General features: G+C 38.6%; 1 protein-coding gene across 1 annotated transcript in view; it reads right to left on the bottom strand.

The window, feature by feature from the left end:
• Positions 1 to 202: 202 nt before the first annotated feature.
• LOC123554819 (uncharacterized) overlaps positions 203 to 19472 on the bottom strand; it is a 64372-nt gene continuing 45102 nt past the window's right edge. The window contains exons 5-8 of the mRNA XM_045345169.2: positions 13880 to 14075; positions 2946 to 3026; positions 2638 to 2763; positions 203 to 1647 (exon numbers count right to left, since the gene is read on the bottom strand). Of these exons, the coding sequence (XP_045201104.2) occupies positions 425 to 1647; positions 2638 to 2763; positions 2946 to 3026; positions 13880 to 14075 (1626 nt within the window). The 3' untranslated portion in view covers positions 203 to 424. The remainder of the gene's footprint in view (positions 1648 to 2637; positions 2764 to 2945; positions 3027 to 13879; positions 14076 to 19472) is intronic.

Here is a 19472-nt window from a genome sequence, read left to right as displayed (position 1 = left end):
TTGAGAAAAGTGCTTAGAGTTTGCTGGAAAACAAATAGCAACGGGTATTCCGCAAGGTCTTTGACAAAAATTTCTAAATGAATGAAAAACCAATATCATCAAAACCGCTCCGATCCGGTTGGATGCGGTACAGTGGTTTCTTTTCAATATTTACTATGGATACATATATTTTACTGAAAATATTTATTCGACTTTATTTCCATACAGTACAGTTTTGATAAAAATAACACTACATCTCCTAAACTTTTTTGAAAATAAAAATTAAATCAGGTATTCTTGTAAAAAAGTTATTCATATTTTCGATCATCTTTGAATTGTTGAAATAGCTCTCTCCCCGAAGAAAAAAAATGTTCCCCATGTCCACTTTATCAGCAAGATAATATTTATGGAAATAGTGACTATCAGTAATAAGTGAATGAAAGAATTAGAGCTTTCCACCAATACGCCAGGCAAAGGCACCTTCCACACGAGTGCCGTACATTATCGCCCCAAAAGGCACATCTCTCTGGGTGTGCGACAGCATCGCCTGGCTGTAAGTTTCCCATTTAGAATCCAAGTCCATGGTGATGACGTTATAATCACCATATCCGGGAATGGAGACCAACGACATCCCGCAAGTCGAAACTTCTTTTCCATTGAGAAGGAGCCCCGATGCATCATGGCATGCACTGATATAGATTGTCAGGCCAATACGCAGAAAATGATCGGGGATGACAAACTCGTAAAATGTATCAAAGGCATTTAGAGCTGGTAGGACGATCATTGAAGGATCACCTTGTCCGACACCGTCAATTTGAGCATCAAGAGCATACTGTGTAACCATCACTCCCTTATTCGCTTTGATAGATAATGGCTGTGAATCAAGATATGTCTTGACATACTCTGTTGCAATATCTAGTGTTGTCTTTTCGACAAGATCGCCATTCATCTGTCGCAGTACTACCGTAGTATTATCTTCAGTAACCTTAACTCGGAATGAAAAGCCAGTTCTTGGTTTCTGTTGGGATACAATATAAACGTTACCGAATGTTGACCGTGGTGGAATTTGATTGACAAGGTGATCGCAGGAGGCGGTCATGGTCGACGGAACGTATCCACATTCCGAGCCGGATATCACGACTATGTTGTTTGTAGCAGTTATAGATGTTCCTCTAAGATCCTTTTCCTGTACAAAATAAGTATCCAAGAAGCCTAACTGGACGTTGAAAACCTTTCCTTTTTTGTTGACTATAGTGACATCTGTTGCGGTACTCTGCGTGCCAATTATTGTATACTGACTCGTTTTGTGGAATCGGTGACTCTGTACTTCCACCAGATAATCAGTGGATAAACAACTCACCGGGTAAACAATCGTTCCATCTATAGTCGAATAAGAGAATTCTCTGCTGTTAGCAGCAACTACTGTGATTGGTTTGTCAGAGGTGATATGCACACCTTTGTTTGCAGTTCTCTCTGCTATTATGAGTGTAGTATCTTCGATGCTCCATTTTTCTGCCCCTTGTACCAACTTTGTTTCTTCATAAGATAATAACGGTATTGATACCGTTACACTCGTCACCTCCGGTGCTGATACATACAAAATGGATACTTCTGGTCCAACGTTGTTTAAAAAGCCAGTAACAAATTCTGTACCAGCCAAGGTGCAACCTTAAGAAAGGTAAAATATACCGGTAATTTGATGATATAATTATTGCATGAATAGTTTATTAGACTGGAAAACCATTCTTCTTGTTTTCATACGAAAAAAAGAATTTGTAATTGTAATCTGTAATTTAGTTATCCAAGACAAAACAAATTCTACAATATTTTAGAAATAGATGTATTTCTTTCTGAAATTCCAAAATTTCCATGTACCATGAGAAGGTCCATGATGACACAAAAATACTCAGTTGAGTTATTTTTCAGTAAAATATTTTTTTAAACAGTCTCTAAAAATTGAAATGTATGCTGTCAAGTAAGTGATAATCGTAATTTGTCACATAAATGGCATGAATATACAAGTCATGTCTCAAAACGCAACTTGGTGACTTAAAAGCATTGTAAATCTTACATTTGTGAAGAACTTTTTCAAACGTTCGGATAAGAAACGTAAGAGACTGTTCTTCATAAATATTTTGTCATCATCACACTTGTAGAGGTTTTGACATTAAACAGCATAGTTACATACGTAACACATCAGAATGACCCGAATATACCATTGTTTAAGACCTGATAAAAAGCGCTAGAAAAATGTTTTGCTCTTAGGTATGGGCTGTATAGAAAAAAAGTCAGGGGCCTTCCATCGCCGAGTGGTTAAGGTCGGTGACTTTGTCACTTGCATCTCATCTATGCTTGCAAAGTAGAATTAATGTGGAAAAATCCATTCAGCTGGCTTACGGAAGGTCGGTGGTTCTACCCAGGTGCCCGCCCATATTTTAAACAATGCATGGAGGGGCACCTGTGGCCTTCATCCTCCATTAAAAGCTGGAAAAGTCACTGTACTGATATGGCCTCGCGCCAACACCTAATAAAAAAGAAAAACGTCGTGGGAGATAACACAAAATTAAAAGACATTTTACTAGCAGGATTAAGACTATTTAATTTTACAAAAATAACTGCTGGTAATAATATTTACGAGAATTTAAAACTGTAGCTTACCACATGAACTTTCGTCGTCTAACCCACAGAGACAATCGTTTTTACCATCACAGACCGCATTTCTTGGAATACAGGTTCCGTCCGAACATCTAAATTCACTTACGTTGCAAGTCCTTTGCGTTGGTTCTGTTACAATAAACAAAATTCACACAGTATTCTAGTTTGTAGTATATGTAGTTTATATTGGATAAATTCATAAATTAGCTTCCTCAAACGTTTCAGGTTAAACGATGAAAATATATTAAATAATAATCAGTTATGCATGATGAGACAAAGACAGTTATCATATACAATACATATATTTTTACCCGTGCTTTCCGTTCCACTGTTTCCGGGTTCTGCACTGTCACCAGTATCAGTGACCCCATTACTACCTTCAGTCTGGTTTTCTTAAAAAAAAATACAACTAAAACATCTTTTCTTCTGTTACGAGATAAGTATTGCTCAAATGACAGAATCAGTCCTCTCTTTCACGAAGGGCGGTATCTTATTGCTCAAATAACAGAATCAGTCCTCTCTTTCACAAAGCGCGGTATCTTATTGCTCAAATAACAGAATCAGTCCTCTCTTTCACGAAGCACGTTATCTTAAATTATTGCTCAAATAACAGAATCAGTCCTCTCTTTCACGAAGCGCGTTATCTTATTACTCAAATAACAGAATCAGTCCTCTCTTTCACGAAGCGCGTTATCTTATTGCTCAAATAACAGAATCAGTCCTCTCTTTCACGAAGCGCGTTATCTTATTGCTCAAATAACAGAATCAGTCCTCTCTTTCACGAAGCGCGTTATCTTATTGCTCAAATAACAGAATCAGTCCTCTCTTTCACGAAGCGCGGTATCTTATTGCTCAAATAACAGAATCAGTCCTCTCTTTCACGAAGCGCGTTATCTTATTGCTCAAATAACAGAATCAGTCCTCTCTTTCACGAAGCACGTTATCTTAAATTATTGCTCAAATAACAGAATCAGTCCTCTCTTTCACGAAGCGTGGTATCTTATTGCTCAAATAACAGAATCAGTCCTCTCTTTCACGAAGCGCGGTATCTTATTGCTCAAATAACAGAATCAGTCCTCTCTTTCACGAAGCGCGTTATCTTATTGCTCAAATAACAGAATCAGTCCTCTCTTTCACGAAGCGCGTTATCTTATTGCTCAAATAACAGAATCAGTCCTCTCTTTCACGAAGCGCGGTATCTTATTGCTCAAATAACAGAATCAGTCCTCTCTTTCACGAAGCGCGTTATCTTAAATTATTGCTCAAATAACAGAATCAGTCCTCTCTTTCACGAAGCGCGGTATCTTATTGCTCAAATAACAGAATCAGTCCTCTCTTTCACGAAGGGCGTTATCTTATTGCTCAAATAACAGAATCAGTCCTCTCTTTCACGAAGCGCGTTATCTTATTGCTCAAATAACAGAATCAGTCCTCTCTTTCACGAAGCGCGGTATCTTAAATTATTGCTCAAATAACAGAATCAGTCCTCTCTTTCACGAAGCGCGGTATCTTTTTGCTCAAATAACAGAATCAGTCCTCTCTTTCACGAAGCACGTTATCTTAAATTATTGCTCAAATAACAGAATCAGTCCTCTCTTTCACGAAGCGCGGTATCTTTTTGCTCAAATAACAGAATCAGTCCTCTCTTTCACGAAGCGCGGTATCTTTTTGCTCAAATAACAGAATCAGTCCTCTCTTTCACGAAGCACGTTATCTTAAATTATTGCTCAAATAACAGAATCAGTCCTCTCTTTCACGAAGCGCGGTATCTTTTTGCTCAAATAACAGAATCAGTCCTCTCTTTCACGAAGCGCGGTATCTTAAATTATTGCTCAAATAACAGAATCAGTCCTCTCTTTCACGAAGCGCGGTATCTTATTGCTCAAATAACAGAATCAGTTCTCTCTTTCACAAAGCGCGGTATCTTATTGCTCAAATAACAGAATCAGTCCTCTCTTTCACGAAGCGCGGTATCTTATTGCTCAAATAACAGAATCAGTCCTCTCTTTCACGAAGCGCGTATCTTATTGCTCAAATAACAGAATCAGTCCTCCCTTTCACGAAGCACGTTATCTTAAATTATTGCTCAAATAACAGAATCAGTCCTCTCTTTCACGAAGCGCGGTATCTTTTTGCTCAAATAACAGATCAGTCCTCTCTTTCACGAAGCACGTTATCTTAAATTATTGCTCAAATAACAGAATCAGTCCTCTCTTTCACGAAGCGCGTTATCTTATTGCTCAAATAACAGAATCAGTCCTCTCTTTCACGAAGGGCGGTATCTTATTGCTCAAATAACAGATCAGTCCTCTCTTTCACGAAGCGCGGTATCTTACTGCTCAAATAACAGAATCAGTCCTCTCTTTCACGAAGCGCGGTATCTTACTGCTCAAATAACAGAATCAGTCCTCTCTTTCACGAAGCGCGGTATCTTATTGCTCAAATAACAGAATCAGTCTCTCTTTCACGAAGCACGTTATCTTAAATTATTGCTCAAATAACAGAATCAGTCCTCTCTTTCACGAAGCGCGGTTATCTTTTTGCTCAAATAACAGAATCAGTCCTCTCTTTCACGAAGCACGTTATCTTAAATTATTGCTCAAATAACAGAATCAGTCCTCTCTTTCACGAAGCGCGTTATCTTATTGCTCAAATAACAGAATCAGTCCTCTCTTTCACGAAGGGCGGTATCTTATTGCTCAAATAACAGAATCAGTCCTCTCTTTCACGAAGCGCGGTATCTTACTGCTCAAATAACAGAATCAGTCCTCTCTTTCACGAAGCGCGGTATCTTACTGCTCAAATAACAGAATCAGTCCTCTCTTTCACGAAGCGCGGTATCTTATTGCTCAAATAACAGAATCAGTCCTCTCTTTCACGAAGCACGTTATCTTATTGCTCAAATAACAGAATCAGTGTTTCTTTCACAAAGGGCGTTATCTTATTGCTCAAATAACAGAATCAGTCCTCTCTTTCACGAAGGGCGGTATCTTATTGCTCAAATAACAGAATCAGTCCTCTCTTTCACGAAGCACGTTATCTTAAATTATTGCTCAAATAACAGAATCAGTCCTCTCTTTCAAGAAGCGCAGTATCTTATTGTTCAAATAACAGAATCAGTCCTCTCTTTAACGAAGCACGTTATCTTAAATTATTGCACAAATAACAGAATCAGTCCTCTCTTTCAAGAAGCGCATTATCTTATTGCTGAAATAACAGAATCAGTCCTCTCTTTCACGAAGCGCGGTATCTTATTGCTCAAATAACAGAATCAGTCCTCTCTTTAACGAAGCACGTTATCTTAAATTATTGCTCAAATAACAGAATCAGTCCTCTCTTTCAAGAAGCGCATTATCTTATTGCTCAAATAACAGAATCAGTCCTCTCTTTCACGAAGCGCGGTATCTTATTGCTCAAATAACAGAATCAGTCCTCTCTTTCACGAAGCGCGGTATCTTATTGCTCAAATAACAGAATCAGTCCTCTCTTTAACGAAGCACGTTATCTTAAATTATTGCTCAAATAACAGAATCAGTCCTCTCTTTCAAGAAGCGCTTTATCTTATTGCTCAAATAACGAAATCAGTGTTCTCTTTCACGAAGCGCGTTATCTTATTGCTCAAATAACAGAATCAGTCCTCTCTTTCACGAAGCGCGGTATTATTGCTCAAATAACAGAATCAGTCCTCTCTTTCACGAAGCGCGGTATCTTATTGCTCAAATAACAGAATAAGTCCTCTCTTTCACGAAGCACGTTATCTTAAATTATTGCTCAAATAACAGAATCAGTCCTCTCTTTCACGAAGCGCGGTATCTTATTGCTCAAATAACAGAATCAGTCCTGTCTTTCACGAAGCGCGTTATCTTATTGCTCAAATAACAGAATCAGTCCTCTCTTTCACGAAGCGCGGTATCTTATTGCTCAAATAACAGAATCATTCCTGTCTTTCACGGAGCGCGTTATCTTATTGCTCAAATAACAGAATCAGTCCTCTCTTTCACGAAGGGCGTTATCTTATTGCTCAAATAACAGAATCAGTCCTGTCTTTCACGAAGCGCGTTATCTTATTGCTCAAATAACAGAATCAGTCCTGTCTTTCACGAAGGGCGTTATCTTATTGCTCAAATAACAGAATCAGTCCTCTCTTTCACGAAGGGCGTTATCTTATTGCTCAAATAACAGAATCAGTCCTCTCTTTCACGAAGCGCGGTATCTTATTGCTCAAATAACAGAATCAGTCCTCTCTTCACGAAGCGCGTTATCTTATTGCTCAAATAACAGAATCAGTCCTCTCTTTCACGAAGCACGTTATCTTAAATTATTGCTCAAATAACAGAATCAGTCCTCTCTTTCACGAAGCGTGGTATCTTATTGCTCAAATAACAGAATCAGTCCTCTCTTTCACGAAGCGCGGTATCTTATTGCTCAAATAACAGAATCAGTCCTCTCTTTCACGAAGCGCGTTATCTTATTGCTCAAATAACAGAATCAGTCCTCTCTTTCACGAAGCGCGTTATCTTATTGCTCAAATAACAGAATCAGTCCTCTCTTTCACGAAGCGCGGTATCTTATTGCTCAAATAACAGAATCAGTCCTCTCTTTCACGAAGCACGTTATCTTAAATTATTGCTCAAATAACAGAATCAGTCCTCTCTTTCACGAAGCGCGGTATCTTATTGCTCAAATAACAGAATCAGTCCTCTCTTTCACGAAGGGCGTTATCTTATTGCTCAAATAACAGAATCAGTCCTCTCTTTCACGAAGCGCGTTATCTTATTGCTCAAATAACAGAATCAGTCCTCTCTTTCACGAAGCGCGGTATCTTAAATTATTGCTCAAATAACAGAATCAGTCCTCTCTTTCACGAAGCGCGGTATCTTTTTGCTCAAATAACAGAATCAGTCCTCTCTTTCACGAAGCACGTTATCTTAAATTATTGCTCAAATAACAGAATCAGTCCTCTCTTTCACGAAGCGCGGTATCTTATTGCTCAAATAACAGAATCAGTCCTCTCTTTCACGAAGCGCGGTATCTTATTGCTCAAATAACAGAATCAGTCCTCTCTTTCACGAAGCACGTTATCTTAAATTATTGCTCAAATAACAGAATCAGTCCTCTCTTTCACGAAGCGCGGTATCTTTTTGCTCAAATAACAGAATCAGTCCTCTCTTTCACGAAGCGCGGTATCTTAAATTATTGCTCAAATAACAGAATCAGTCCTCTCTTTCACGAAGCGCGGTATCTTATTGCTCAAATAACAGAATCAGTTCTCTCTTTCACAAAGCGCGGTATCTTATTGCTCAAATAACAGAATCAGTCCTCTCTTTCACGAAGCGCGGTATCTTATTGCTCAAATAACAGAATCAGTCCTCTCTTTCACGAAGCGCGGTATCTTATTGCTCAAATAACAGAATCAGTCCTCCCTTTCACGAAGCACGTTATCTTAAATTATTGCTCAAATAACAGAATCAGTCCTCTCTTTCACGAAGCGCGGTATCTTTTTGCTCAAATAACAGAATCAGTCCTCTCTTTCACGAAGCACGTTATCTTAAATTATTGCTCAAATAACAGAATCAGTCCTCTCTTTCACGAAGCGCGTTATCTTATTGCTCAAATAACAGAATCAGTCCTCTCTTTCACGAAGGGCGGTATCTTATTGCTCAAATAACAGAATCAGTCCTCTCTTTCACGAAGCGCGGTATCTTACTGCTCAAATAACAGAATCAGTCCTCTCTTTCACGAAGCGCGGTATCTTACTGCTCAAATAACAGAATCAGTCCTCTCTTTCACGAAGCGCGGTATCTTACTGCTCAAATAACAGAATCAGTCCTCTCTTTCACGAAGCGCGGTATCTTATTGCTCAAATAACAGAATCAGTCCTCTCTTTCACGAAGCACGTTATCTTAAATTATTGCTCAAATAACAGAATCAGTCCTCTCTTTCACGAAGCGCGGTATCTTTTTGCTCAAATAACAGAATCAGTCCTCTCTTTCACGAAGCACGTTATCTTAAATTATTGCTCAAATAACAGAATCAGTCCTCTCTTTCACGAAGCGCGTTATCTTATTGCTCAAATAACAGAATCAGTCCTCTCTTTCACGAAGGGCGGTATCTTATTGCTCAAATAACAGAATCAGTCCTCTCTTTCACGAAGCGCGGTATCTTACTGCTCAAATAACAGAATCAGTCCTCTCTTTCACGAAGCGCGGTATCTTACTGCTCAAATAACAGAATCAGTCCTCTCTTTCACGAAGCGCGGTATCTTATTGCTCAAATAACAGAATCAGTCCTCTCTTTCACGAAGCACGTTATCTTATTGCTCAAATAACAGAATCAGTGTTCTCTTTCACAAAGGGCGTTATCTTATTGCTCAAATAACAGAATCAGTCCTCTCTTTCACGAAGGGCGGTATCTTATTGCTCAAATAACAGAATCAGTCCTCTCTTTCACGAAGCACGTTATCTTAAATTATTGCTCAAATAACAGAATCAGTCCTCTCTTTCAGAAGCGCAGTATCTTATTGTTCAAATAACAGAATCAGTCCTCTCTTTAACGAAGCACGTTATCTTAAATTATTGCACAAATAACAGAATCAGTCCTCTCTTTCAAGAAGCGCATTATCTTATTGCTGAAATAACAGAATCAGTCCTCTCTTTCACGAAGCGCGGTATCTTATTGCTCAAATAACAGAATCAGTCCTCTCTTTAACGAAGCACGTTATCTTAAATTATTGCTCAAATAACAGAATCAGTCCTCTCTTTCAAGAAGCGCATTATCTTATTGCTCAAATAACAGAATCAGTCCTCTCTTTCACGAAGCGCGGTATCTTATTGCTCAAATAACAGAATCAGTCCTCTCTTTCACGAAGCGCGGTATCTTATTGCTCAAATAACAGAATCAGTCCTCTCTTTAACGAAGCACGTTATCTTAAATTATTGCTCAAATAACAGAATCAGTCCTCTCTTTCAAGAAGCGCTTTATCTTATTGCTCAAATAACAGAATCAGTGTTCTCTTTCACGAAGCGCGTTATCTTATTGCTCAAATAACAGAATCAGTCCTCTCTTTCACGAAGCGCGGTATCTTATTGCTCAAATAACAGAATCAGTCCTCTCTTTCACGAAGCGCGGTATCTTATTGCTCAAATAACAGAATAAGTCCTCTCTTTCACGAAGCACGTTATCTTAAATTATTGCTCAAATAACAGAATCAGTCCTCTCTTTCACGAAGCGCGGTATCTTATTGCTCAAATAACAGAATCAGTCCTGTCTTTCACGAAGCGCGTTATCTTATTGCTCAAATAACAGAATCAGTCCTCTCTTTCACGAAGCGCGGTATCTTATTGCTCAAATAACAGAATCATTCCTGTCTTTCACGGAGCGCGTTATCTTATTGCTCAAATAACAGAATCAGTCCTCTCTTTCACGAAGGGCGTTATCTTATTGCTCAAATAACAGAATCAGTCCTGTCTTTCACGAAGCGCGTTATCTTATTGCTCAAATAACAGAATCAGTCCTGTCTTTCACGAAGGGCGTTATCTTATTGCTCAAATAACAGAATCAGTCCTCTCTTTCACGAAGGGCGTTATCTTATTGCTCAAATAACAGAATCAGTCCTCTCTTTCACGAAGCGCGGTATCTTATTGCTCAAATAACAGAATCAGTCCTGTCTTTCACGGAGCGCGTTATCTTATTGCTCAAATAACAGAATCAGTCCTGTCTTTCACGAAGGGCGTTATCTTATTGCTCAAATAACAGAATCAGTCCTGTCTTTCACGAAGGGCGTTATCTTATTGCTCAAATAACAGAATCAGTCCTGTCTTTCACGAAGCGCGTTATCTTATTGCTCAAATAACAGAATCAGTCCTGTCTTTCACGAAGCGCGTTATCTTATTGCTCAAATAACAGAATCAGTCCTCTCTTTCACAAAGGGCGTTATCTTATTGCTCAAATAACAGAATCAGTCCTCTCTTTCACAAAGGGCGTTATCTTATTGCTCAAATAACAGAATCAGTCCTCTCTTTCACAAAGGGCGTTATCTTAAATTATTGCTCAAATAACAGAATCAGTCCTCTCTTTCAAGAAGCGCGGTATCTTATTGCTCAAATAACAGAATCAGTCCTCTCTTTCACGAAGCACGTTATCTTAAATTATTGCTCAAATAACAGAATCAGTCCTCTCTTTCACAAAGGGCAGTATCTTATTGCTCAAATAACAGAATCAGTCCTGTCTTTCACAAAGGGCAGTATCTTAAATTATTGCTCAAATAACAGAATCAGTCCTCTCTTTCAAGAAGCGCGGTATCTTATTGCTCAAATAACAGAATCAGTCCTCTCTTTCACGAAGCACGTTATCTTAAATTATTGCTCAAATAACAGAATCAGTCCTCTCTTTCATGAAGAGCGGTATCTTATTGCTCAAATAACAGAATCAGTCCTCTCTTTCAAGAAGCGCGGTATCTTATTGCTCAAATAACAGAATCAGTCCTCTCTTTCACGAAGCACGTTATCTTAAATTATTGCTCAAATAACAGAATCAGTCCTCTCTTTCATGAAGCGCGGTATCTTAAATTATTGCTCAAATAACAGAATCAGTCCTCTCTTTCACGAAGCGCGTTATCTTATTGCTGAAATAACAGAATCAGTCCTCTCTTTCACGAAGCGCGGTATCTTATTGCTCAAATAACAGAATCAGTCCTCTCTTTCACGAAGCGTGGTATCTTATTGCTCAAATAACAGAATCAGTCCTCTCTTTCACGAAGCGCGGTATCTTATTGCTCAAATAACAGAATCAGTCCTCTCTTTCACGAAGCGCGGTATCTTATTGCTCAAATAACAGAATCAGTCCTCTCTTTCACGAAGCGCGTTATGTTATTGCTCAAATAACAGAATCAGTCCTCTCTTTCACGAAGCGCGGTATCTTATTGCTCAAATAACAGAATCAGTCCTCTCTTTCACGAAGGGCGTTATCTCATTGCTCAAATAACAGAATCAGTCCTCTCTTTCATGAAGCACGTTATCTTAAATTATTGCTCAAATAACAGAATCAGTCCTCTCTTTCACGAAGCACGTTATCTTAAATTATTGCTCAAATAACAGAACCAGTCCTCTCTTTCACGAAGCGCGTTATCTTAAATTATTGCTCAAATAACAGAATCAGTCCTCTCTTTCACGAAGCGCGTTATCTTAAATTATTGCTCAAATAACAGAATCAGTCCTCTCTTTCACGAAGCGCGTTATCTTAAATTATTGCTCAAATAACAGAATCAGTCCTCTCTTCCACGAAGCGCGGTATCTTATTGCTCAAATAACAGAATCAGTCCTCTCTTTCATGAAGGGCGTTATCTTTTTGCTCAAATTACAGAATCAGTCCTCTTGCTCAAATAACAGAATCAGTCCTGTCTTTCACGAAGCGCGGTATCTTATTGCTCAAATAACAGAATCAGTCCTCTCTTTCACGAAGGGCGGTATCTTATTGCTGAAATAACAGAATCAGTCCTCTCTTTCACGAAGCGCGGTATCTTATTGCTCAAATAACAGAATCAGTCCTCTCTTTCATGAAGGGCATTATCTTTTTGCTCAAATTACAGAATCAGTCCTCTTGCTCAAATAACAGAATCAGTCCTGTCTTTCACGAAGCGCGGTATCTTATTGCTCAAATAACGGAATCAGTCCTGTCTTTCACGAAGGGCGGTATCTTATTGCTGAAATAACAGAATCAGTCCTCTCTTTCACGAAGCGCGGTATCTTATTGCTCAAATAACAGAATCAGTGTTCTCTTTCACGAAGCGCGTTATCTTATTGCTCAAATAACAGAATCAGTCCTCTCTTTCCTCTCTTTCACGAAGCGCGGTATCTTATTGCTCAAATAACAGAATCAGTCCTCTCTTTCACGAAGCGCGTTATCTTATTGCTCAAATAACAGAATCAGTCCTCTCTTTCACGAAGCGCGTTATCTTATTGCTCAAATAACAGAATCAGTCCTCTCTTTCACGAAGCGCGTTATCTTATTGCTCAAATAACAGAATCAGTCCCTTCTTTCACGAAGCGCGGTATCTTATTGCTCAAATAACAGAATCAGTCCTCTCTTTCACGAAGCGCGGTATCTTAAATTATTGCTCAAATAACAGAATCAGTCCTCTCTTTCACGAAGCGCGTTATCTTATTGCTCAAATAACAGAATCAGTCCTCTCTTTCACGAAGCGCGTTATCTTATTGCTCAAATAACAGAATCAGTCCTCTCTTTCACGAAGCACGTTATCTTATTGCTCAAATAACAGAATCAGTGTTCTCTTTCACGAAGCGCGTTATCTTATTGCTCAAATAACAGAATCAGTCCTGTCTTTCACGAAGCGCGTTATCTTATTGCTCAAATAACAGAATCAGTCCTCTCTTTCACGAAGCGCGTTATCTTATTGCTCAAATAACAGAATCAGTGTTCTCTTTCACGAAGCGCGTTATCTTATTGCTCAAATAACAGAATCAGTCCTCTCTTTCACGAAGCGCGTTATCTTATTGCTCAAATAACAGAATCAGTGTTCTCTTTCACGAAGCGCGGTATCTTATTGCTCAAATAACAGAATCAGTCCTCGCTTTCACGAAGCGCGTTATCTTATTGCTCAAATAACAGAATCAGTCCTCTCTTTCACGAAGCGCGTTATCTTATTGCTCAAATAACAGAATCAGTGTTCTCTTTCACGAAGCGCGTTATCTTATTGCTCAAATAACAGAATCAGTCCTCTCTTTCCTCTCTTTCACGAAGCGCGGTATCTTATTGCTCAAATAACAGAATCAGTCCTCTCTTTCACGAAGCGCGTTATCTTATTGCTCAAATAACAGAATCAGTCCTCTCTTTCACGAAGCGCGGTATCTTATTGCTCAAATAACAGAATCAGTCCTCTCTTTCACGAAGCGCGTTATCTTAAATTATTATAAAACATTAAACACGTTCAGATAAATAAGTTCCTTTTGACTGACAAATGGAATATGCTGTCATTATTGTTTAAATCATTTTTTTCTCTTACAGTATCTCCTGACAAAGTCATCTTATTTATTTTAACGTCCTTTTTCTGCCTCATCTATCTAGGTTTTTGCTGAATATAATGGTCGAAATAAAACATTATTTTTGTTGAAATTATTTGCTTCATTTAACATAAAGTATATTACAAGTCATTTTTTTTATTAAATGTTGTTTGATTTATGCTGTGTGTGTTTGAAAATATACAGTAAAATTACTACACCATTACTACCTCCCTTGCCGCTGTTGTTATTTTCCTTATCGGAAATACTGTTTTCTTGCCCGTGATTGCGCATCCACGACCGGTACTTCGAGACCCTAGTCGCTACCATTGTGTTACTTGAACAATCACTGCCATCTATATGAATTGCAATCTGCACCCACTGTCCGTTATTTATTCTGCAGACGATAGGGTTACCCAGACCAATCTGTTAACAGACAAGTTCTATTATCCGGCCGGAATGGCAAAATATCACTCCATAAGTCTTAGTCACACTACACCGTATAGCGTTAACGGACGCCCAACGTATAACAAAATTGTCAATCCGTTTGTGTCCGTTCGCATGCGTTTCTTTTCCGTTTTCTCATGGGGTGCCTGCGCACCTTGTCCGCCCTTACAGAAGCAAGCCTCTGTGGCGTACATGCTGCGTATTTGCTGTGTATATGCTGCGAACACAGTAGTACGCCAGAGGAGTACATTTTACATACACCGCATGCCGCATACTATTTCGACGAGTACACAGCATGTACGCAGGAGGTCACTAGTACACTTCAAGTACGCAGCACAGACTCTGAAAATTTAAGGAGTACACTGCATGTACGCAGGAGGGACTTGTACAAGAAAATAGTACACTGCATGTACACTGCAGATACTTTGAAATTTGTGCAGTACACTTCATATACGCGGGAAAGACTTGTACAATTTCTTTTGGCATTTATACTTATTTTTTTTTTTTATAAGTTAAAGTCTGAAGTAAACTTCATATACGTGGGAGGGACTTGTTCATTTTCTTTTAGTGTTTATACTTTGATTTTTTTTAGGTAAAAGTCTGAAGTACACTTCATGCAGGGAGGATTTGTACATTTTTTTTTTTTTTTTGGAAGCAAGAACTTGATTTCCGAGTAACTTTTATCTTAATAGCATAGAATAGTTCAGATTTCCGGTATTCTGAACAATGAAAATTTGCCAAATTATTTGCAATGTTCATTTGTGAAGCTTACATCTTAGTGATTTCTGAGCTGCACCTTGCATGCAGTGTAGAAATATATTCTTTTCATTTTGAATTAAACCTGGAGCTTTCTAACTCAAGGACCCTATTGGAAATAAGCCGTAAGGCTTTTACAGGTTATCCTGTGTTTTTATATATGTCATAATTGTGCACTAGTCACCAATAATATCTGTGATATCAAAGCTGTGTTAATATATTATGTGCTGTTTAAATTCAATGTATGTGATAATTGTGTCAATGTGATGTATATATTTACAAGAATAAATCTATCTATCTATAAATCTATCTATCTATCTATCTATAATTGAAAAGCCTTATTTGAACTTTGTTGCATTACATTTTGTAATACATGAAATAATTACCAAGATAATGCCTCAACAGCGCCCGAATGAGAAGAATTAATAGCTCTCTCTGTTATTTGAATACTCTTAAGCAAAACACCATTCTATCATGTTTTATAAAGGCTTTAATGCTCATTATGTTAACTCATTAAGGCCTCACCAAATTAAAAAGTTGTTTATCGGATTTGCCGCTCGTATATTTTCAGAACGTTTTTGGCTAATTGCACTCGCACCATTGGAAAAAATCAATCCATAATTTTTTGGTGCGCTACTTTTTACGGACGTAAAAGTGTATAAATGCTTATATAATTCCAGTCCTAGATTGTTCTCAGATGGATTTTAATCAAAATAAATACATACTACGCACACATCATCTATAATAAATCTTAACACTTATATTTAGTTGCATTAAAGTTGTTTCCCCTTGATGCAGTTACACATTTTTCTTCAAATGTTTACCAAATCACATGCTACAAAAATTGATTTATTTCATTGAAAAGTGGATGAAGAAAAGCATACTAATTTATTTGATAACATCAATCTACATTATTTTGGTAAGGGTAAATACTTATTGATGCATGTCACTTATTTTTTTTCTGTTTTTTTCTGTCCAAATGCTCAGCATTTGCATACGAAAGTTGGTGGGGTAAGGAATTTACATTATCACCGCAGTTTCGCCACAAGAGTATACAGCATGTATGCAGCAGGAGTACACAGCATGTACGTATGCAGCAGGAGTACACAGCATGTACGCCGCAGGACTCGGGCCAGGAGTACACAGCATGTACGCCACAGGAGTACACAGCATGTACGCCGCAGGAGTACACAGCATGTACGCCGCAGGGGTAGTACACCGCAGGCTCATTTGCATGTGAAAAGTGTATGTGCCGCGTACATGCTGCGTACTATTTCCCGCATACTAAATTCCTCCAGCGTACATCCTGTGTACTATGTAGTCCACAGCATGTACGCAGCAAGTAGTACGCGGCAGAGCTCATTTGCATGTCAAAAGTGTACTACAAACGTACTATCGGTGTATGTGCGGTGTATATCCTGCGTACTATTTAAAGCCCTTGATTTCAGTACACATCATGTACACATCATATACGCTGTATGTACACAGCAAGAGTACGCAGCAGGCCTTTTTCTTCTGTAAGGGCGGCGATGTTCGTTCCATCCGGTCGAAGGTTTTGAGCATGTTCAAAATTTAGAACGTACACCACCGGACAAAGTTGTCCGTTAGATGTACGGTAGCAATGCGCTGATATGCGTTTCGTTCGTTACTTGTGCGTTCCCTATTCTGAGACTGACCGGTTCGCATCCGTTCTTGTCCGGTTTGCATTCCGGTTCTTGTCCGGTGGACCTGATTCACGGCCGGACTACTACCGGACATGCAACGGATGTAATGTATGTTCAACGGACGATAACTGACAAAATCGTTTTGTCAGTTTCTCATGCGTTGCGCTTTCGTTTTACGCGATACAAATCCGTTACTAGTTCGGTGAATTCCATTAATTGAACGTTGTTCGTCCTGTATATATACGTTAATCTTGCGATCATTGTGCGTTTTATGCGCCCCATACACCGATTGCAAGAGCATCGAGCAGCAGCGGGGTATGCCTTTGTGTCGCAATTTTTCTATACGTTTGGCGTCCGTTAACGGTGTAGTGTGACTGACACATTAAGGATTAATGAAGCATAATGCGGATATTAAACTAAATACAAACTTAATTATGGTGCCCGTATTTAAGCACGTACCGGGGGTGAAATAAGTGGACCCGTGAAAAATGTGGACAGCAGGTCATATGCGCATGCGCAAACCTATATGTAGCTAATGCGTGGAGCGCGCTTAAGGCATACAGACACTAAATAGAAAAATGGCGCGAAAAGAAATGGCGGATACAAATAGTCCTCAGTTTGTTTTGCTCTGTAGAGCTATTTTCCTTATTTTCTTTGCATTTTTTTTTGCTAAAATCACATGACAGATCTATGCTTGACATGTAGGTAGCATTTTCATAATGCAATAACAGCATGACACAATTGTTCATGGAAACTTAGATCATACACCACCGGTATAATTTGGGGTCTAATTTTTTAGCTGATTTTGCAGTTTGTGTGTTGGACTGAAATTAATTTTCTTGCATCAAACATGACCCCCACTTTTCTTTTGATTTTTAGTTAGCACTGACAATATTCTTCAAGAAAATGTAAGTTACAGACATTTAAAATGGGTCCTGATGTGTGCTGCGGTCATTAGAAATATGTCAATTTTATATAGAATAAAGAACAAGAACTATTTGGTGTGTTATAACCTTAATATAACTTCAGGGAGCATCTCAAAACCTAAATTGACTAGTTCGACGACTTACAAAATGGTCACTAACTAATTAATCTCTGGGTTTAAGACATTCATTTAAGCTTCCGTATATAAATTTGGCTAATACACTTATATGACTGACTAAAACTCAAAGGTGGAAGTTGGCTGAAATGTTTGAAGATATCCTCATAGTCTAAAAATAGTTTCTTGACAAGAATCATGACACTATATATATGAGACACTGCTGAGAAATGCTATACTTAATAACATTCTTTTTGGAAATAAGTGGACGAGATACATGAGGAAATGGTAGGCATGATAAGAAACTTCTGGGAAAAATGGAAACGATGTATATGAGACACAGCTGATGAATTGGTAGACAATAAAAATCACCTGGGAAATAAGTGGACACGATATATATGAGACACTGCTGAGAAAGGCTATACTTAATAACATTCTATTTGGTAATAAGTGGACGCGATATATACCTGACACACCTGAGGAAATCGTAGGCAAAATAAGATGCTTCTTAGAAACAAGAGCTGTCACTAGTGGTGACAAATGCCCCCCGCAGCGCCTTGACCTTTGACCTGGTGACCCCAAAGTCAGTAGGGGTCGTGTACTCAATAAGTACTATCAGCATGTGGAGTTTGAAGGCCCTTGGTGCAGTGGTTCGCGAGTAAAGTGCCTTCATGCAAAAAGTTAACGTTTGACATGGTGACCTTGACCTTTGACCTGGTGACCTGAAAGTCAGTAGGGGTCGTGTACTCAATAAGTACTATCAGCAAGTGAAGTTTGAAGGTCCTGGGTGCAGTGGTTCGCGAGTAAAGTGCCTTCATGCAAAAAGTTAACGTTGTGACGACGAACGAACTAACTAACGAACTAACGAACGGACGGACAGTTGAAAACTAATATGCCTCCCTTTTGGGGCATAAAAATGAAAACGATATATATGAGACACAGCTGAGTAATTGGTAGACATAATAAGAATCACCTGTGAAATAAGTGGACATATGAGACACAGCTGAGGAACTGGTAGACATCATAAGAATCTTCTGGGAAAGAAGTGGACACGATATATCTGAGACACAGCTGAAGAGATCGTAGATACAGTAAGAATCTCCGGGTGAATAAATGGACCGTCACAATATATATAATACATAGCTGAGGAAAAAGTAGAGATAAGAAGAATCTACCGGGAAATAAGTGGACACGATATATATGAAACACGGCTGAATAATTGGTAGTCATAATAAGAATCTCCTGGGAAGTAAGTGGACACGACATATATGAGATACAGCTGAGTAAGTAGTAGATACAATAAGAATATCAAAGGAAATAACTTCACAAATAAGTGCATGATATATGAGATACAGCTGAGGAACTGGTAGACAAAATTAGAATCACCTAGGAAATAAGCGGACATGTGAGAAACAGTTGAGGAGTTGGTAGACATAATAAAGAATCCATTGGAAAATAAGTGGACACGATACATTTGAGACACAGCTGATGACATCGTAGCTACAGTAAGAATTTCCGGGTGAGTAAGTGCACACAATATATATGATACACAGCTGAGGAAAAGGTAGATATAATAAGAATCTAATGGGAAATAAGTGGACACGACATAAATAAGATACGGTTGAGTAAATAATAGACACAATACGAATTTTCCTGGGAAATAACTTCAAAAAGAGGTGCACACGATATATGTGACTCATAACTGAGGAACTGGTAGACATAACAATAATCACCTGGGAAATAAGCGGACATATGAGAAACGGCTAGGGCATTGGTAGACGTAATAAGGTTCCACTGAGAAAAATATGGACATGATATATATGAGACACGGCTGATTACATCCTAGATACAGTAAGAATATCCGGATGAATAAGCGGACACATATATATGGTACACAGCTGAGGAAAGGGTAGAAAT

This window comes from Mercenaria mercenaria, chromosome 7, assembly GCF_021730395.1.
Source record: "Mercenaria mercenaria strain notata chromosome 7, MADL_Memer_1, whole genome shotgun sequence".
NCBI lineage: Eukaryota > Metazoa > Mollusca > Bivalvia > Venerida > Veneridae > Mercenaria > Mercenaria mercenaria.
Note: the sequence above shows the minus strand (reverse complement) of the source record. Positions and strands in the feature narration are given on the sequence as shown.